Below are 21,594 nucleotides of genomic sequence, written 5' to 3' on the forward strand. Positions count from 1 at the left end.
CGCATGTCCTGGGCACAGAGTTATAACGTGTGTTACAGGCAGTAATACAGTGAGAGTTACCGCTCGTTCTCACGCATGTCCTGGGCACAGAGTTATAACGTGTTACAGGCAGTAATACATCGAGAGTTACCTCTCGTTCTCACACATGTCCTGGGCACAGAGTTATAACGTGTGTTACAGGCAGTAATACAGTGAGAGTTACCTCTCGTTCTCACGCATGCCCTGGGCACAGAGATATAACATGTGTTACAGGCAGTAATACAGTGAGAGTTACCTCTCGTTCTCACGCATGCCCTGGGCACAGAGATATAACATGTGTTACAGGCAGTAATACAGTGAGAGTTACCTCTCGTTCTCACGCATGTCCTGGGCACCGAGTTATAACATGTGTTATAGGCAGTAATACAGTGAGAGTTACCTCTCGTTCTCACGCATGTCCTGGGCACAGAGTTATAACGTGTTACAGGCAGTAATACAGTGAGAGTTACCTCTCATTCTCACGCATGTCCTGGGCACAGAGTTATAACATGTGTTACAGGCAGTAATACAGTGAGAGTTACCTCTCGTTCTCACGCATGTCCTGGGCACAGAGTTATAACGTGTGTTACAGGCAGTAATACAGTGAGAGTTACCTCTCGTTCTCACGCATGTCCTGGGCACAGAGTTATAACGTGTGTTACAGGCAGTAATACAGTGAGAGTTACCTCTCGTTCTCACGCATGTCCTGGGCACAGAGTTATAACGTGTTACAGGCAGTAATACAGTGAGAGTTACCTCTCGTTCTCACGCATGTCTTGGGCACAGAGTTATAACGTGTTACAGGCAGTAATACAGTGAGAGTTACCTCTCGTTCTCACGCATGTCCTGGGCACAGAGTTATAACGTGTTACAGGCAGTAATACAATGAGAGTTACCTCTCGTTCTCACGCATGTCCTGGGCACAGAGTTATAACATGTTACAGGCAGTAATACAGTGAGAGTTACCTCTCGTTCTCACGCATATCCTGGGCACAGAGTTATAAGATGTGTTACAGGCAGTAATACAGTGAGAGTTACCTCTCGTTCTCACGCATGTCCTGGGCACAGAGTTATAACGTGTGTTACAGGCAGTAATACAGTGAGAGTTACCGCTCACTCTCACGCATGTCCTGGGCACAGAGTTATAACGTGTTACAGGCAGTAATACAGTGAGAGTTACCTCTCGTTCTCACGCATGTCCTGGGCACAGAGTTATAACATGTGTTACAGGAAGTAATACAGTGAGAGTTACCTCTCGTTCTCACGCATGTCCTGGGCACAGAGTTATAACATGTTACAGGCAGTAATACAGTGAGAGTTACCTCTCGTTCTCACGCATGTCCTGGGCACAGAGTTATAATGTGTTACAGGCAGTAATACAGTGAGAGTTACCTCTCGTTCTCACGCATGTCCTGGGCACAAAGTTATAACGTGTTACAGGAAATAATACAGTGAGAGTTACCTCTCGTTCTCACGCATGTCCTGGGCACAGAGTTATAACATGTGTTACAGGCAGTAATACAGTGAGAGTTACCTCTCGTTCTCACGCATGTCCTGGGCACAGAGTTATAACATGTTACAGGCAGTAATACAGTGAGAGTTACCTCTCGTTCTCACGCATGTCCTGGGCACAGAGTTATAATGTGTTACAGGCAGTAATACAGTGAGAGTTACCTCTCGTTCTCACGCATGTCCTGGGCACAAAGTTATAACGTGTTACAGGAAATAATACAGTGAGAGTTACCTCTCGTTCTCACGCATGTCCTGGGCACAGAGTTATAACATGTGTTACAGGCAGTAATACAGTGAGAGTTACCTCTCGTTCTCACACATGTCCTGAGCACAGAGTTATAACGTGTGTTACAGGCAGTAATACAGTGAGAGTTACCTCTCGTTCTCACGCATGTCCTGGGCACAGAGTTATAACGTGTTACAGGCAGTAATACAATGAGAGTTACCTCTCGTTCTCACGCATGTCCTGGGCACAGAGTTATAACGTGTTACAGGCAGTAATACAGTGAGAGTTACCTCTCGTTCTCACGCATGTCTTGGGCACAGAGTTATAACGTGTTACAGGCAGTAATACAGTGAGAGTTACCTCTCGTTCTCACGCATGTCCTGGGCACAGAGTTATAACGTGTTACAGGCAGTAATACAATGAGAGTTACCTCTCGTTCTCACGCATGTCCTGGGCACAGAGTTATAACATGTTACAGGCAGTAATACAGTGAGAGTTACCTCTCGTTCTCACGCATATCCTGGGCACAGAGTTATAAGATGTGTTACAGGCAGTAATACAGTGAGAGTTACCTCTCGTTCTCACGCATGTCCTGGGCACAGAGTTATAACGTGTGTTACAGGCAGTAATACAGTGAGAGTTACCGCTCACTCTCACGCATGTCCTGGGCACAGAGTTATAACGTGTTACAGGCAGTAATACAGTGAGAGTTACCTCTCGTTCTCACGCATGTCCTGGGCACAGAGTTATAACATGTGTTACAGGAAGTAATACAGTGAGAGTTACCTCTCGTTCTCACGCATGTCCTGGGCACAGAGTTATAACATGTTACAGGCAGTAATACAGTGAGAGTTACCTCTCGTTCTCACGCATGTCCTGGGCACAGAGTTATAATGTGTTACAGGCAGTAATACAGTGAGAGTTACCTCTCGTTCTCACGCATGTCCTGGGCACAAAGTTATAACGTGTTACAGGAAATAATACAGTGAGAGTTACCTCTCGTTCTCACGCATGTCCTGGGCACAGAGTTATAACATGTGTTACAGGCAGTAATACAGTGAGAGTTACCTCTCGTTCTCACGCATGTCCTGGGCACAGAGTTATAACATGTTACAGGCAGTAATACAGTGAGAGTTACCTCTCGTTCTCACGCATGTCCTGGGCACAGAGTTATAATGTGTTACAGGCAGTAATACAGTGAGAGTTACCTCTCGTTCTCACGCATGTCCTGGGCACAAAGTTATAACGTGTTACAGGAAATAATACAGTGAGAGTTACCTCTCGTTCTCACGCATGTCCTGGGCACAGAGTTATAACATGTGTTACAGGCAGTAATACAGTGAGAGTTACCTCTCGTTCTCACACATGTCCTGAGCACAGAGTTATAACGTGTGTTACAGGCAGTAATACAGTGAGAGTTACCTCTCGTTCTCACGCATGTCCTGGGCACAGAGTTATAAGATGTATTACAGGCAGTAATACAGTGAGAGTTACCTCTCGTTCTCACGCATGTCCTGGGCACAGAGTTATAACGTGTGTTACAGGCAGTAATACAGTGAGAGTTACCTCTCGTTCTCACGCATGTCCTGGGCACAGAGTTATAACGTGTTACAGGCAGTAATACAGTGAGAGTTACCTCTCGTTCTCACGCATGTCCTGGGTACAGAGTTATAACATGTTACAGGCAGTAATACAGTGAGAGTTACCTCTCGTTCTCACGCATGTCCTGGGCACAGAGTTATAACGTGTTACAGGCAGTAATACAGTGAGAGTTACCTCTCGTTCTCACGCATGTCCTGGGCACAGAGTTATAACGTGTTACAGGCAGTAATACAATGAGAGTTACCTCTCGTTCTCACGCATGTCCTGGGCACAGAGTTATAACATGTTACAGGCAGTAATACAGTGAGAGTTACCTCTCGTTCTCACGCATATCCTGGGCACAGAGTTATAAGATGTGTTACAGGCAGTAATACAGTGAGAGTTACCTCTCGTTCTCACGCATGTCCTGGGCACAGAGTTATAACGTGTGTTACAGGCAGTAATACAGTGAGAGTTACCGCTCACTCTCACGCATGTCCTGGGCACAGAGTTATAACGTGTTACAGGCAGTAATACAGTGAGAGTTACCTCTCGTTCTCACGCATGTCCTGGGCACAGAGTTATAACATGTGTTACAGGAAGTAATACAGTGAGAGTTACCTCTCGTTCTCACGCATGTCCTGGGCACAGAGTTATAACATGTTACAGGCAGTAATACAGTGAGAGTTACCTCTCGTTCTCACGCATGTCCTGGGCACAGAGTTATAATGTGTTACAGGCAGTAATACAGTGAGAGTTACCTCTCGTTCTCACGCATGTCCTGGGCACAAAGTTATAACGTGTTACAGGAAATAATACAGTGAGAGTTACCTCTCGTTCTCACGCATGTCCTGGGCACAGAGTTATAACATGTGTTACAGGCAGTAATACAGTGAGAGTTACCTCTCGTTCTCACGCATGTCCTGGGCACAGAGTTATAACATGTTACAGGCAGTAATACAGTGAGAGTTACCTCTCGTTCTCACGCATGTCCTGGGCACAGAGTTATAATGTGTTACAGGCAGTAATACAGTGAGAGTTACCTCTCGTTCTCACGCATGTCCTGGGCACAAAGTTATAACGTGTTACAGGAAATAATACAGTGAGAGTTACCTCTCGCTCCCACGCATGTCCTGGGCACAAAGTTATAACGTGTTACAGGAAATAATACAGTGAGAGTTACCTCTCGTTCTCACGCATGTCCTGGGCACAGAGTTATAAGATGTATTACAGGCAGTAATACAGTGAGAGTTACCTCTCGTTCTCACGCATGTCCTGGGCACAGAGTTATAACGTGTTACAGGAAGTAATACAGTGAGAGTTACCTCTCGTTCTCACGCATGTCCTGGGCACAGAGTTATAACGTGTATTACAGGCAGTAATACAGTGAGAGTTACCTCTCGTTCTCACGCATGTCCTGGGCACAGAGTTATAACATGTTACAGGCAGTAATACAGTGAGAGTTACCTCTCGTTCTCACGCATGTCCTGGGCACAGAGTTATAACGTGTGTTACAGGCAGTAATACAGTGAGAGTTACCTCTTGTTCTCAAGCATGTCCTGGGCACAGAGTTCTAATGTGTTACAGGAAGTAATACAGTGAGAGTTACCTCTCGTTCTCACGCATGTCCTGGGTACAGAGTTATAACATGTAATACAGTGAGAGTTACCTCTCGTTCTCACGCATATCCTGGGCACAGAGTTATAACATGTGTTACAGGCAGTAATACAGTGAGTTACCTCTCGTTCTCACGCATGTCCTGGGCACAGAGTTATAACGTGTTACAGGCAGTGATACAGTGAGAGTTACCGCTCGTTTTCACGCATGTCCTGGGCACAGAGTTATAACATGTGTTACAGGCAGTAATACAGTGAGTTACCTCTCGTTCTCACGCATGTCCTGGGCACAGAGTTATAACATGTGTTAAAGAAAGTAATACAGTGAGAGTTAGCTCTCATTCTCACGCATGTCCTGGGCACAGAGTTATAACGTGTTACAGGCAGTAATACAGTGAGAGTTACCTCTCGTTCTCACGCATGTCCTGGGCACAGAGTTATAACATGTGTTACAGGCAGTAATACAGTGAGAGTTACCTCTCGCTCTCACGCATGTCCTGGGCACAGAGTTATAACGTGTTACAGGCAGTAATACAGTGAGAGTTACCTCTCGTTCTCACGTATGTCCTGGGCACAGAGTTATAACGTGTGTTACAGGAAGTAATACAGTGAAAGTTACCTCTTGTTCTCACGCATGTCCTGGGCACAGAGTTATAACGTGTGTTACAGGCAGTAATACAGTGAGAGTTCCCTCTCGTTCTCACGCATGTCCTGGGCACAGAGTTATAACGTGTGTTACAGGCAGTAATACAGTGAGAGTTACCTCTCGTTCTCACGCATGGCCTGGGCACAGAGTTATAACGTGTTACAGGCAGTAATACAGTGAGAGTTACCTCTCGTTCTCACGCATGTCCTGGTTACAGAGTTATAACATGTGTTACAGGCAGTAATACAGTGAGAGTTACCTCTCGTTCTCACGCATGTCCTGGGCACAGACTTATAACGTGTGTTACAGGCAGTAATACAGTGAGAGTTACCTCTCGTTCTCACGCATGTCCTGGGCACAGAGTTATAACGTGTGTTACAGGCAGTAATACAGTGAGAGTTACCTCTCGTTCTCACTCATGTCCTGGGCACAGAGTTATAACGTGTGTTACAGGCAGTAATACAGTGAGAGTTACCTCTCGTTCTCACGCATGTCCTGGGCACAGAGTTATAACATGTGTTACAGGCAGTAATACAGTGAGAGTTACCTCTCGCTCTCACGCATGTCCTGGGCACAGAGTTATAACGTGTTACAGGAAGTAATACAGTGAGAGTTACCTCTCGTTCTCACGCATGTCCTGGGCACAGAGTTATAACGTGTTACAGGCAGTAATACAGTGAGAGTTACCTCTCGTTCTCACACATGGCCTGGGCACAGAGTTATAACATGTGTTACAGGCAGTAATACAGTGAGAGTTACCTCTCGTTCTCACGCATGTCCTGGGCACAGAGATATAACGTGTGTTACAGGCAGTAATACAGTGAGAGTTACCTCTTGTTCTCAAGCATGTCCTGGGCACAGAGTTATAACATGTTACAGGCAGTAATACAGTGAGAGTTACCTCTCGTTCTCACGCATGTCCTGGGCACAGAGTTATAACATGTTACAGGCAGTAATACAGTGAGAGTTACCTCTCGTTCTCACGCATGTCCTGGGCACAGAGTTATAACATGTTACAGGCAGTAATACAGTGAGAGTTACCTCTCGTTCTCACGCATGTCCTGGGCACAGAGTCATAACGTGTTACAGGCAGTAATACAGTGAGAGTTACCTCTCGTTCTCACGCATGTCCTGGGCACAGAGTTATAACATGTTACAGGCAGTAATACAGTGAGAGTTACCTCTCGTTCTCACGCATGTCCTGGGCACAGAGTTATAACGTGTTACAGGCAGTAATACAGTGAGAGTTACCTCTCGTTCTCACGCATGTCCTGGGCACAGAGTTATAACAATACATGGTTACTGTAACAGGGGACTTAACCCTGTTCAGTAATGTGCCTTTAATCCAGCAGTGTGGTGGTTAACCTCTGGTAGTTAATTACTAAACACCACCTGCCTGATTGAGATTGTTTACAAAAACCTGTCTGTTCAGACAGGAAGTGACTCCTTAGCTCTGACTGAGAGCTGACCAGTCTTGAGCTCTGCCCAGCAGAGCTGATTTCATGACACAGGGAAAACTACTGCACCTGAAGCTGAACCAGGAAGTGAGATTTTCCCTCCAAGAAACAGATAAGACTTTTATTCTTAAGAGACTGTTTATATCTGCTTATTGCATGTTATATGTTTTGGGGCTGCGAGAACTGCTTGACTAAGGGAGATGTGAATTATTGCAATGTGAATTTTTTTTAATGCTTTTTGCCTACAAACAATCTGGAAAAAAAAACCTCTCATGCAGCAGAGGCAGAGTTAAAGTGATACACACCACTGAAACTTACACTGCACTGAAACTTACACTGCACTGAAACTTACACTGCACTGAAACTTGCAAAAACCACAGATGGACTCTTTTCCCCAATTCCAAGAGACTGCTGAAGCAGGTAAACCTTTTATTGCATATCACAAAGTGTAATACGGTCATTGAAATAGGGGGTTTTGCCTTCCAGCCATAGTCAGGGTTCAAGAAGTGAGTCAGCCCTTAAAAAAGGGATAAGGGGTTTGTTGTTTTCAAAAGTTTCGCTGAAGCAGTGAATACATATGGTGACCAATGAGTGGTACTGATTTTGCAAATAAAGGTTGCCACACCGCATAGGGCTACCAGCTGTGAATGGAGTATATGCAGAAAAGTGTGAAAATTGATACAAACACTGTGCTGAAGCAGGGGTATTTTTAGCAAACAAATGCTGAGTGTAAAATTGCCCTATAAAGGAAAAAGGTATTTCAAAGCCAATTGCTGAGTGTTGAGTCACCCTGCCGGGAATTAAAGAAATAGTCCACTGCAAAGAAAGCGGCCTCCCTAGCCATAGGCGGGGGGGCTTCATGACCGGGGGGGGTCCGGCCTTCCCCTCGCTGGCCCGCCCCCACACCTCCCTCCCCAGCACAGGGGAGGAGTTCATGGAAGGCCTACTTAAGGCCAGGCTGGCGGGCAGCACATCCTCTTTGGCTGCCCGCCAGACGATTTGGACATCTCCCTTCACCGCACGTGAGTACAGTACGGCTTCTGCCTCTAGGGTTGGGGGCTACCTGCTCCTGAATCGGAGCGTCGTGGGGTTAGCCTCCATTTACCCCCTGATCCCCGCGGCGGATGGCCGGCGGGGAGGGGCGGTCTCGGGGCAGAAGGGTACTGGTTGGTGCGGGGAGGGAGGGTCCGGTTGGCGCATGCGGCCCGCGCGAACGTGAGGAGCTCCGCCGCGTGTGGTCCATGCGGGCGGCAAAAGAGGGGGCCAGGCGGCCGCTCGCGGCCCGCTCGGGAGGGCAGAGGCGCGGCCTCCTGCTTTTCTCTTGTTGGTGTTGCGCGGCTGGCGGGCAGGTTTCCCCGCTTTGCGGGCGGCGGCCGCGCGGTAGGCGGTGTGCAGACCCCTTCCCCCAACCCTCACTGGCGGCGCGGGGGTCTGGCGGCCTCCTGCGGTCCCACGTGGTGTGGTCACTCGGGGGCTGAGGCACGGCCCGGAGGGCGCGGGCACGGCCTCAGTCAGTTCCCCTCCCGGTCCCCGCGGCGTTTCCCGTCGGCTGCTCGCGGCCCGTTCGGGGGCAGGGGCGCAGTCTCACGTGGTGCGGGCCTTAAGTCTCCCGGTGGGCAATGTAGCGCGGGCAGAAGACCCTCCTACCCCTCCCCTTTTCGTTTAGTGGTCTCGGGGCAAGGGGGTTTGCGGTGGACCGGTCAGCCTGGCGGCTGCTCCCGCGGCCCCCCCCCCCCCTCCCACACCTGTGGGGTCGTTAAAATGTATGTGTGAGGAGGGGGCCGGCCGGGATAAATGTATAATAAATAAATAAATAACGTGGTATGGATATGTGTGTGGTATGGGTATATATGTATATATGTGTGGTATGGGTATATATGTATATGTGCGTGGTATGGGTATATATGTATATATGTGTGGTATGGGTATATATGTATATGTGCGTGGTATGGGTATATATGTATATGTGCGTGGGTATATATATGTGGATGTACGTACAGGTATTTATGGGTGTTATGTGCAGGTATGTGGGTGTGTATGTACATGTGTATATGGGTATGCATGTATACGTAGGTGGAGATATACGCATGTATAGGCTAGTGCAGCAGCTCTTAGTGGTTGCGGCCCTAGGCCGGGGGTAAGCGCGTAGGGGTGGGCGGCCAAGGTTGGCGCTTCACGGTCTGCCCCCGCAGTTAAAGTTTCGGCGCGGGGACACACGCTGATGCGCTCGGGACGATTATGTGCAGTTGTGTGTGCAGGTATATATATATATGTGTATAAGGGCACGTTATATGTGTACATGGGTGCATGTAAATCGGTGCATACGTATGGGTAGGTAGGCATGTATACTATAAGCTATAAATTAAAAAAAAAAAAAAAAAAGGGCACACGTGGATGCCCGCGGGTGTATGGGCACACGTGGATGCCCGCGGGTGTATGGGCACACGTATATGCGCGCGTGTGTATGGGCACACGTATATGCGCGCGTGTGTATGGGCACACGTATATGCGCGCGTGTGTATGGGCACACATAGATGTCAATAGAGCTTTATCTAGTGTCATTATAAACTATATAAATATACTGTAGTAATTATTAGAGGATAAATACTTGTTAATGGGAATCACAATGTTTAGCATTTATGCTTGGTTACTTTTATCGGAATTCCCCAATTAATTCAGGCGGAAGGGCGCGAGTGCGGATGGGTGCACGTGGATGCGCGCGGGTGTATGGGCGCACGTAGATGCGCGAGTGGGTATTGGCGCACGTAAAGGCGCATGTGTATGGGCGCACATGGAGGCGCGTGGGTATTGGCGCACGTGGATGCGTGCGAGGTTATAGGGGCGCATGTGTATATGGGCTCACGGAAATGCGCTCGTGTATATGGGCACACGGAAATGTGCGCGTGTGTATATGGGCATACGGAAATGCGCGCGTGTGTATATGGGCACACGGAAATGCGCGCGTGTGTATACGGGCGCACGCAGGGCAGCCATCGGTCACGGTACCGCGAGGCGATATACGCATGTATAGGCTAGTGCAGCAGCTCTTAGTGGTTGCGGCCCTAGGCCGGGGGTAAGCGCGTAGGGGTGGGCGGCCAAGGTTGGCGCTTCACGGTCTGCCCCCGCAGTTAAAGTTTCGGGCGTCACAGCGGCCAGGTCGGGCCTCAGCGATGGTGGGGAGGACTTCGACCGCTGGGACGCAGGACACGGCGGATCGGCGCGCAGGTCGGCCCGCGAAGAAGGGGCGGCGACTTCCAGCCACCGTGACGCAGAACAGGGCGTCACGGCACGCCACACGGCCCCCCGTTGCTGACGCGGGCGGTGTCACTGTCAGGATTTCGCCTGCAGAGTCGGCAGGGCCAAGGAGACCAAGACGGCCAACCACAACCGCGGTTGGTGCCAATGTGTTTCGGAGAGCAGAGAACCCAGCCTGGTTCGACTACGTGGAGACGGCATCGGGTGAAGGGCGAACCAAGTCGCGGCCCAGGTCTCTTCCTCACGAGAGGCCACAATGGCCACGGCCGGATGTCACTGGCACCGCGAATCCCACTCCAGTTCCATCAGCCGGACCCCGGTGTCTTTCAATTCTTCAGCCACGGCCGGGGTCAGGGGCACGGTAGCGGACCCACCCGGCAGCATCACGCACTGCACAGATGGTGGAACAGCCCCGGCGGGCGGTTGATGGGGACACGCTGTGGAAGGTACGGCATATGGCGTATCGGGTAATGGTAAGGAGTTGCGTGTGGGGCGGCATCGAGGAGATAGGGCAAGGCGTCAAGGCTTGCAGTGTGCGACACAGAGCGAGCAAGGGAGGAGGCGCGGCCCAGTCCACTGCCAGGGTCTATTCCCCAGGGGTCGCTGAGGGCGGGTAAGAAGCCTGCAGCAGTAAAAAAGGCGAAATCCCAGATAGCGCTGGGCAAAGGCGGCCTGCGGCTCCGGAGGTGGGTATGTCCGGGACCGGGTGAGGGATAGTGCAGCGAAAAAAAAGCGATTCTCAGGGCATCTTTAAAAACCATGGCAAGTTGAGTAATTACTTCTCCAGGCGCGATTGGCAGCCCCAGGTAAATGGTAAGGACAGGCTGGGCTGGTAGAGGAGCATGGGTCCCGCTGCTAGGCGTACCAGGCGGGATAGACTTATTTCAGTTTCCGGGAAGGCTTCGAGAGGGTCTGGAGGGTTGGCGGTACGGGCCTAGTTTAAGGGGGGTTAAATAGGCCCGTCGGTGGCGGCTCTTGGGGGGTAGGTGCTTGTTCTTGCCAGACTGGGAGCTGGGCCGTTTGAGCCCGGGGGGAGTACGAGTGGGCAAGGTCAGTTATCCATGACCTCGAGAGCCCGCTCGCGTAGGGGACACGAGGTCAGCGGTTCGAGGGCCGGCTGACCGTCCCCTCCCCCTCCTGACAAAGGAGCACACTCTGGCAGGGAGTGCATTTACCCCATTAGGTTTTCTGTATAAATAAATAGCCGCGGCCATTTTACCTCCAGCTCCCGTTTCCTGTCTTTATTTGTACGTTGCATGTGGGTACAAGGCGGGGGGAGAGGGGAACCGCCTGGAACCTCCCTGGTCAAGCGGCCTCCCTAGCCATAGGCGGGGGGGCTTCATGACCGGGGGGGGTCCGGCCTTCCCCTCGCTGGCCCGCCCCCACACCTCCCTCCCCAGCACAGGGGAGGAGTTCATGGAAGGCCTACTTAAGGCCAGGCTGGCGGGCAGCACATCCTCTTTGGCTGCCCGCCAGACGATTTCCCACCCACCCATCCCCTTAGTTAGTGATTGCAATCATGTAATGAACTGCAGTAGAAGGTTGAGCAGGGCAGGGTATTCCCAGGAATGTGGACATATGCATTGTATGCCGTGTTAATGGTTCTTTGTTCCGTTACAGCACGAACAGCTGATACTGTGCTGAGTGAAAGGACGAGGTTCCGAGCAGGAGGGGTCATTGTCCAGTTTTGCCTTTGTCGCGGCGGCTCTTGGGGGGTAGGTGCTTGTTCTTGCCAGACTGGGAGCTGGGCCGTTTGAGCCCGGGGGGAGTACGAGTGGGCAAGGTCAGTTATCCATGACCTCGAGAGCCCGCTCGCGTAGGGGACACGAGGTCAGCGGTTCGAGGGCCGGCTGACCGTCCCCTCCCCCTCCTGACAAAGGAGCACACTCTGGCAGGGAGTGCATTTACCCCATTAGGTTTTCTGTATAAATAAATAGCCGCGGCCATTTTACCTCCAGCTCCCGTTTCCTGTCTTTATTTGTACGTTGCATGTGGGTACAAGGCGGGGGGAGAGGGGAACCGCCTGGAACCTCCCTGGTCAAGCGGCCTCCCTAGCCATAGGCGGGGGGGCTTCATGACCGGGGGGGGTCCGGCCTTCCCCTCGCTGGCCCGCCCCCACACCTCCCTCCCCAGCACAGGGGAGGAGTTCATGGAAGGCCTACTTAAGGCCAGGCTGGCGGGCAGCACATCCTCTTTGGCTGCCCGCCAGACGATTTCCCACCCACCCATCCCCTTAGTTAGTGATTGCAATCATGTAATGAACTGCAGTAGAAGGTTGAGCAGGGCAGGGTATTCCCAGGAATGTGGACATATGCATTGTATGCCGTGTTAATGGTTCTTTGTTCCGTTACAGCACGAACAGCTGATACTGTGCTGAGTGAAAGGACGAGGTTCCGAGCAGGAGGGGTCATTGTCCAGTTTTGCCTTTGTCGCGGCGGCTCTTGGGGGGTAGGTGCTTGTTCTTGCCAGACTGGGAGCTGGGCCGTTTGAGCCCGGGGGGAGTACGAGTGGGCAAGGTCAGTTATCCATGACCTCGAGAGCCCGCTCGCGTAGGGGACACGAGGTCAGCGGTTCGAGGGCCGGCTGACCGTCCCCTCCCCCTCCTGACAAAGGAGCACACTCTGGCAGGGAGTGCATTTACCCCATTAGGTTTTCTGTATAAATAAATAGCCGCGGCCATTTTACCTCCAGCTCCCGTTTCCTGTCTTTATTTGTACGTTGCATGTGGGTACAAGGCGGGGGGAGAGGGGAACCGCCTGGAACCTCCCTGGTCATGTTTTTCTGCAAGTAAAAATCTGCCTATATACTGTATATCTTGGGAGAAAACAGATACCCAAAGATGAGACTGAAAATTACTGAACTCAGGCAGAAAAACAAATTCTGTTGCTGAAGCGGAGGGATTGCACCTAGCAAATAAATGGTGTATAGCAAATAGACCTTTTTACCTAGCAACTGCACAATCTTGTATACCTGATAAAAGAAAATGCATGCACAGTACTGCTGATATTGATAAAAAAAATTAGCCAAGAAAGAAAAGTCTACAGAGATGCCTGTGAGAGCTACGACCTCTACAAGCAAAATATGCCCATCTGTAGGACTACCACAATTGGGGGTTCTAGCAAATACAGTGGCAACAGCTGCAATAGCGCCTCCTGAGGTCAGGAAGAAAATTACACCTGATAGCCTAAAAATGGAGGACAAGATGCAGCGTTCCTGTAATGAACCTTACCCCACGGAAGAGTGGCCCTTCCAGTCCAATAAAGAGGAAGACATCTCTTACGGGGAACCCGAACCGAGTCACACCCACAAAACACCCCAAGAATGGTGGGGGTGTCTGAACTCGACACGAACCGAAAAGACCGCTCCCTTTGACGAATATGATCAGCAGGAGAAAGAGCGGGAGCAGTGGATCACCGAATATTTCTGTCAGCTAAAGCAGCTGCAAGAAAAGCCTGACGTATATAATGAAGCTGCTAAAACTTCAAATGAAGATGGAGACCCCAGTATCCCTGAAGGGACGGTGTCATCCAAATCAAAAAGGCGGAAAAAGAACAAGAAAAGCGGTTCTTCACTTACCGTGGAAGTAACAGACACGTCCGCAGATCCTGTGGAGAAAAAGGGGGACCGAGTTGCCCTGCAGCCTAGAAAAAATGGAGAATTCGTCCCACGGTTAACCGAATATCCAGAGGGCCCAAAGCAGAAGTCGGGTACCCCAAAGAAGTGTCTGTCCGGTGCCAACAGTGTGGAACCCTCAACCAACCATCCCAGGGAAGTGGAGCCGCAACCAGTGTGTGACGATCCCTTGACCAGCCCTGAAGACGCCCTGAAAATTGCCAGGCGTGACTGTGATCTACTTCGATAACAATTGAAACTTGAGAGAGCAGATAATGCTGAGTTACAGATGGCGGTGCTCACAATGTACTCTGAATCTGGAACAGAATTGGACGATCTCAAGACTGAGCTAGATACTGCAAAGGCTACTATTTCCACCATGGATGTAAAGCAGAGCCAATCTGACAAAATGGTGGCTACGCTAAAGCGGAAGCATGAGGAGGCACTGAAGCAGATGACAGTCTTCCAGCAAGAGGTCCACACTCTGCGCATAGAGTTGAATGCCTCACAACAGGAGGTCAACAGTGTCCGGATAGAAGTGGACGTATCTCAGAAAGAGGTTCAGACACTCCGCAGAGCACTGGATGCCTCACATCATGAGACCAACAGCTGCCGCACAGACCTGGAAGTTTCCAGAAAGGAACTACACAGTCTCACTGAGGAGCTGGACATTGCTAAAGAAACTATTGGTAATCTTGATATAGATCTCAAAGTCGCTCAGAAGGAGCTTCAGACCCTCAACCTAGAGAAGGAAGTCTCACGCCAGGAGATTGTCATTCTCAAAGCAGATGTGCGTAAATGGAAGGAGGACTGCAAAGAGGCCCTGAAGAATACAGAGACTGAAAAAAGAGAAAATTCAAGATTAAAAACAGAAAACTTAAAACTGAAAGAAGAAAATTTTCAGTTGACAGAAGAAGTCAAGGAAAAGTTTAAAGCAGAGCACCGACTGCAGAACCAACTGCAAGATCTGCGTACGCACCTCGAGAAGGCAGAGGAGCAGCAGCGAACTCTGCAGGATGACAATCTGCAGGCTGTTAAAGAAATTCAAGTGCTGCAGGAACGTCTGATGACCCAGTATGTCCCCGCAAAGCAGCATGAGAAACTGAAGGCTACCCTGAGCATCACCAAAGCAACGCTAAAAGCCAAGCTTAGAACCCAGGTGACCCGGCACAAAAGGGACCACAAGAAGGTCCAGAAACTGAAACAAGTAACTGTGGCCCAAGCAAAGAAGTTCATAGTGCTTCACAATGCAATAAAAATGTGGAGGCAAGCTCAGAGATAGCAAAGCATGCAGATAAATTCCCTGAGAAGAGACTTGCAAGACGCACTCAAAAAACAGGGATCCCTCGCGGATGAGATTACAGTCCTACAAGGTCAAGTATTGACCCTGACTAAGCATCAGTATCCCAAAGCCTCAAAAACCCATGAAGACAAGGGTACAGTGAGAGCTGGGAATACCGCTCATCTGAAAGACAAGGTTGCAAAATTTGAACCCCCTAAACAAGCACTAGCAAAACCTTCAGCCACCCAGCAGGCAACAAAAGAAGGTACACGTGCTGAATTAAAACCAGAAGAATCCTTAGCTGATGAAGCTGAAAAGATGGGACATTCTCTGGAAGTGGGTGTGGAATTGCAACTTAATCAAAAAGGGGCTGTTTTTAAACGCTCTGCAACTGCTGCCATGCAGTCTGCCTACAATAAGACGAGCACCCGACGCAAGGGAAATCTCATGACCGCGCACGCAGAAAAGAGACTATACTTGGAGAAAGTCCTCCTCGAGCGACTGAGGGGTGCTGATCTCAAACACCTTCGGGAGGAGACACGAATAAACTGGAGAAAGGGCTCCAATCCCAACGGGACTGAGGGTTCTCTTCCTCCATCCACTCTCATTCAAGTCACAGAGATATCTAGAATGAGAGTGGAAGGATGGGCTTTGGCCGTGGTAAGCCCGAGCTTCCCACAAACAGGGGATGTATGTAACAGGGGACTTATCCCTGTTCAGTAATGTGCCTTTAATCCAGCAGTGTGGTGGTTAACCTCTGGTAGTTAATTACTAAACACCACCTGCCTGATTGAGATTGTTTACAAAAACCTGTCTGTTCAGACAGGAAGTGACTCTCTCCTTAGCTCTGACTGAGAGCTGACCCTTGGAGCTGACCAGTCTTGAGCTCTGCCCAGCAGAGCTGATTTCAAGACACAGGGAAAACTACTGCACCTGAAGCTGAACCAGGAAGTGAGATTTTCCCTCCAAGAAACAGATAAGACTTTTATTCTTAAGAGACTGCTTATATCTGCTTATTGCATGTTATATGTTTTGGGGCTGCGAGAACTGCTTGACTAAGGGAGATGTGAATTATTGCATAGTGTTTCACTAGAAATACTCCCAAGTGAATAGAAGCTTTGTTCCCCCCCCTGTGTTTGGATGAATTTCCTGATGAAAAGGAAAAGGCACATTATTATTATAATTTCACATTATAAACGACTCCCAGTGTGTACCTCTGTGAACGTCCGTCTACAGTTACATTACAATAACAGAGTTATACAGCGAATTCACAGACAATTCATGGACAGATAGAGTTGGAGAATTGGGTACAAGGGATAAAGGACTTGTGAGTTTCAGATTGAAATAGAGCAGCTTTAACATCACCAAATATCAGCAAACATCTCACACCCTTTGGCTGCGCCAAAGGCTGTCCGCCTTTTGGGCAACGCAGATGTAAACTGGGGTGGTTGAAATTCAATGCAGCTGTGAACACAAAGTTATTTGTGTCCTCTTGGCTCATTAACATTCCAGTGGGTGGGGTTGATGTTCCACAGCAATATACCGTTGTATACAGGTCTGTGGTTACCGGTGCTGTGTATATACAGGTGTGTGGTTACCTGTGCTGTGTATATACAGGTTTGTGGTTACCTGTGCTGTGTATATACAGTACAGGTTTGTGGTTACTGGTGCTTTGTATATAAATGTGTACACAAGTTTGAGTTTACCTGTGTTATCTATATATAGGTGTGTGGTTACCGGTACTGTGTATATACAGTTGTATACAGGTGTGTGGTTACCTGTCCTGTGTAAATAGAAGTGTGTGATTACCGGTTCTGTGTGTATATATAGGTGTGTGATTACCGGTGCTGTGTAAATATAGGTGTGTGATTACCGGTGCTGTGTATAAACAGGTGTGTGGTTACCAGTGCTGTGTATATACAGGTGTGTGGTTACCTGTGCTGTGTATAAACAGATGTGTGGTTACCTGTGCTGTGTATACACAGATGTGTGGTTACCGGTGCTGTGTATATACAGGTGTGTGATTACCTGTGCTGTGTATATACAGCTGTGTGGTTACCTGTGCTGTGTATATACACAGTTGTGTGTTTACCTGTGCTGTGTATATACACAGGTGTGTGTGGTTACTTGTGCTGTGTATATACACAGGTTTGTGTGGTTACCTGTGCTGTGTATATACATTGGTGTGTGTGGTTACCTGTGTTGTGTATATACACAGGTGTTTGTGTGGTTACCTGTGCTGTGTATATACACAGGTGTGTGTGATTACCTGTGCTGTGTATATACACAGGTGTGTGGGGTTACCTGTGCTGTGTATATACACAGGTGTGTGTGTGTGTGTGGTTTCCTGTGCTGTGTATATACACAGATGTGTGTGATTACCTGTGCTGTGTATATACACAGGTGTGTGTGGTTACCTGTGCTGTGTATATACACAGATGTGTGTGATTACAGTACCTGTGCTGTGTATATACGTAGGTGTGTGTGTGGTTACCTGTGCTGTGTATACACACAGGTGTGTGTGGTTACCTGTGCTGTGTATATACACAGGTGTGTGTGGTTACCTGTGCTGTGTATATACACACAGGTGTGTGTGGTTACCTGTGCTGTGTATACACACAGGTGTGTGTGGTTACCTGTGCTGTGTATATACACAGGTGTGTGGTTACCTGTGCTGTGTATACACACAGGTTTGTGTGGTTACCTGTGCTGTGTATACACACAGGTGTGTGGTTACCTGTGTTTGAGGAGCAGGGCTCTCATCACGTTGGCTCGGTCCTCAGATTTGATCTGGTCGCTAATTATCATTTGTTCAACCACCTGATGAGCGATTCCAGGCAGCGTCCTCTGATCCAGGTCTAGAAGCACAGCGCCTGGGGAGGGGGGAGAGGTCAGCACCTGGGGAGGGGGGAGAGGTCAGCGCCTGGGGAGTGGGGAGAGGTCAGCACCTGGGGAGGGGGGAGGGGTCAGCGCCTGGGGAGGGGGGAGGGGTCAGCGCCTGGGGAGTGGGGAGAGGCCAGCACCTGGGGAGGGGGGAGAGGTCAGCGCATGGGGAGTGGGGAGAGGTCAGCACCTGGGGAGGGGGGAGAGGTCAGCTCCTGGGGAGGGGGGGGAGGTAGTGAGAGATCAGTGCCAGGGGGGGAGCAGGGGGAGATCAGCGCCTGGGGGGGAGCAGGGGCAGATCAGCGCTTGGGGGCAGAGCAGGGGGAGATCAGCGCCTGGGGGGGAGCAGGGGAAGATCAGCGCTTGGGGGCAGAGCAGGGGGAGATCAGCGCTTGAGGGCAGAGCAGGGGCAGATCAGCGCTTGAGGGCAGAGCAGGGGCAGATCAGCGCTTGAGGGCAGAGCAGGGGCAGATCAGAGCTTAGGGGCAGATCAGCGCTTGGGGGCAGAGCAGGGGCAGATCAAGCGCCTGTGGGGGAGAAGGGGGAGATCAGCGCTTGTGGGGGAGAAGGGGGAGATCAGCACTTGGGAGGGAGCAGGGGGATATCAGCAGCTGGGGGGGAGCAGGAGGAGATCAGCATTTGGGGGGGGCAGGGGGAGATCAGCGCTTGGGGGAGCAGGGGGAGATCAGCATCGGGGAGGAGCAGGGGGAGATCAGCATCGGGGGGAGCAGAGGGAGATCAGCGCTTGGGGGGAGCAGGGGGAGATCAGCATTGGGGGGGAGCAGGGGGAGATCAGCGCTTGGGGGGGAGCAGGGGGAGATCAGCATCGGGGGGGAGCAGGGGGAGATCAGCGCTAGGGGGGGAGCAGAGGGAGATCAGCATTTGGGGGAGGAGCAGGGGGAGATCAGCATCGGGGGGGAGCAGGGGGAGATCAGCGCTTGGGGGGGAGCAGGGGGAGATCAGCGCTTGGGGGGGAGCAGGGGGAGATCAGCGCTAGGGGGGGTGCAGGGGGAGATCAGCGCTTGGGGGGAGCAGGGGGAGATCAGCATTTGGGGGGGAGCAGGAGGAGATCAGCGCTTGGGGAGGAGCAGGGGGAGATCAGCGCTTGGGGGGAGCAGGGGGAGATCAGCATTTGGGGGAGGAGCAGGGGGAGATCAGCGCTTGGGGAGGAGCAGGGGGAGATCAGCATCAGGGGGAGAGCAGGGGGAGATCAGCATCGGGGGGGTGCAGGGGGAGATCAGCATCGGGGGGGAGCAGGGGGAGATCAGCATTTGGGGGGGATCAGGAGGAGATCAGCGCTTGGGGGAGGAGCAGGGGGAGATCAGCGCTTGGGGGGAGCAGGGGGAGATCAGCATTTGGGGGAGGAGCAGGGGGAGATCAGCATCGGGGGGGAGCAGGGGGAGATCAGTGCTAGGGGGGGAGCAGCGGGAGATCAGCGCTTGGGGGGAGCAGGGGGAGATCAGCATCAGGAGGGGGAGCAGAGGGAGATCAGCGCTTGGGGGGGAGCAGGGGGAGATCAGCATCGGGGGGGAGCAGAGGGAGATCAGCATTTGGGGGAGGAGCAGGGGGAGATCAGCATCGGGGGGGAGCAGGGGGAGATCAGCATCGGGGGGGAGCAGGGGGAGATCAGCGCTAGGGGGGGAGCAGGGGGAGATCAGCGCTAGGGGGGGAGCAGCGGGAGATCAGCGCTTGGGGGGAGCAGGGGGAGATCAGCATCAGGAAGGGTAGCAGAGGGAGATCAGCGCTTGGGGGGAGCAGGGGGAGATCAGCATCGGGGGGGAGCAGAGGGAGATCAGCATTTGGGGGAGGAGCAGGGGGAGATCAGCATCGGGGGGGAGCAGGGGGAGATCAGCATCAGGGGGGAGCAGGGGGAGATCAGCGCTAGGGGGGGAGCAGGGGGAGATCAGCATCGGGGGGGAGCAGGGGGAGATCAGCATCGGGGGGGAGCAGGGGGAGATCAGCGCTAGGGGGGGAGCAGCGGGAGATCAGCGCTTGGGGGGAGCAGGGGGAGATCAGCATCAGGAGGGGGAGCAGAGGGAGATCAGCATTTGGGGGAGGAGCAGGGGGAGATCAGCATCGGGGGGGAGCAGGGGGAGATCAGCGCTTGGGGGGGAGCAGGGGGAGATCAGCGCTTGGGGGGGAGCAGGGGGAGATCAGCGCTAGGGGGGGTGCAGGGGGAGATCAGCGCTTGGGGGGAGCAGGAGGAGATCAGCATTTGGGGGGGAGCAGGAGGAGATCAGCGCTTGGGGGAGGAGCAGGGGGAGATCAGCGCTTGGGGGGAGCAGGGGGAGATCAGCATCAGGGGGAGAGCAGGGGGAGATCAGCATTGGGGGAGAGCAGGGGGAGATCAGCGCTAGGGGGGGAGCAGCGGGAGATCAGCGCTTGGGGGGAGCAGGGGGAGATCAGCATCAGGAGGGGGAGCAGCGGGAGATCAGTGTCGGGGGAAGATCAGCATCGGGGGGAGATCAGCGTCGGGGGGGGGAGATCAGCGTCGGGGGGTGGGGGGCAATCGGAAGAGAGATCAGCGTTGGGGGGGGCAATCGGAAGAGAGATCAGCGTTGGGGGTGAGGGGTCAATCGGAAGAGAGATCAGCGTCGGGGGTGAGGGAGCAATCGGAAGAGAGATCAGCGTCGGGGGGTGGGCAATCGGAAGAGAGATCAGGGTTGGGGGGGTGGCGAATCGGAAGAGAGATCAGCTTTGGGGGGCAATCGGAAGAGAGATCAGCGTTGGTGGGGGGGCAATCGGAAGAGAGATCAGCGTTGGGGGGGGCAATCAGAAGAGAGATCAGCATTGGGGGGTGGCCAATCGGAAGAGAGATCAGCGTTGGGGGGAGCAATCGGAAGAGAGATCAGTGTTGGGGGGCAATCGGAAGAGAGATCAGCATTGGGGAAGCAATCGGAAGAGAGATCAGCATTGGGGGGCAATCGGAAGAGAGATTAGCATTGGGGGGACAATTGGAAAAGAGATCAGCGTTGGGGGGGCAATTGGAAGCGAGATAAGCATTTGGGGGGCAATTGGAAGAGAGATCAGCGTTTGGGGGGCAATTGGAAGAGAGATCAGCGTTTGGGGGGCAATTGGAAGAGAGATCAGTGTTTGGGGGGCAATCGGAAGAGAGATCAGCGTCAGGGAGGTGGGCAATCGGAAGAGAGATCAGCGTTGGGGGGGCAATCAGAAGACAGATCAGCATTTGGGGGTGGAAGGGCAATCGGAGAGAGATCAGCATTTGGGGGTGGAAGGGCAATCGGAAGAGAGATCAGCGTCGGGGGGTGGAAGGGCAATCGGAAGACAGATCAGCGTCGGGGGGTGGAAGGGCAATCGGAAGAGAGATCAGCGTCGGGAGTGGAAGGGCAATCGGAAGAGAGATCAGCGTCGGGAGTGGAAGGGCAATCGGAAGAGAGATCAGCGTCGGGAGTGGAAGGGCAATCGGAAGAGAGATCAGCGTCGGGGGTGGAAGGGCAATCGGAAGAGAGATCAGCGTCGGGGGGGGGGAAGGGCAATCGGAAGAC

At 51.9% G+C, this 21,594-nt stretch overlaps 1 protein-coding gene across 1 annotated transcript in view; it reads right to left on the reverse strand.

Annotated features, from left to right (window-relative positions):
* Positions 1-21,594, reverse strand: part of LOC142483597 (anion exchange protein 2-like) — a gene marked incomplete at its 3' end in the record, with an annotated part of 167,173 nt that overhangs the window by 27,661 nt on the left and 117,918 nt on the right. Inside the window, 1 exon segment of the mRNA XM_075583610.1 lies at positions 17,943-18,078. Coding sequence (XP_075439725.1) covers positions 17,943-18,078 — 136 coding nt within the window.

This window comes from Ascaphus truei, unplaced genomic scaffold, assembly GCF_040206685.1.
Source record: "Ascaphus truei isolate aAscTru1 unplaced genomic scaffold, aAscTru1.hap1 HAP1_SCAFFOLD_341, whole genome shotgun sequence".
NCBI classification, from domain to species: domain Eukaryota; kingdom Metazoa; phylum Chordata; class Amphibia; order Anura; family Ascaphidae; genus Ascaphus; species Ascaphus truei.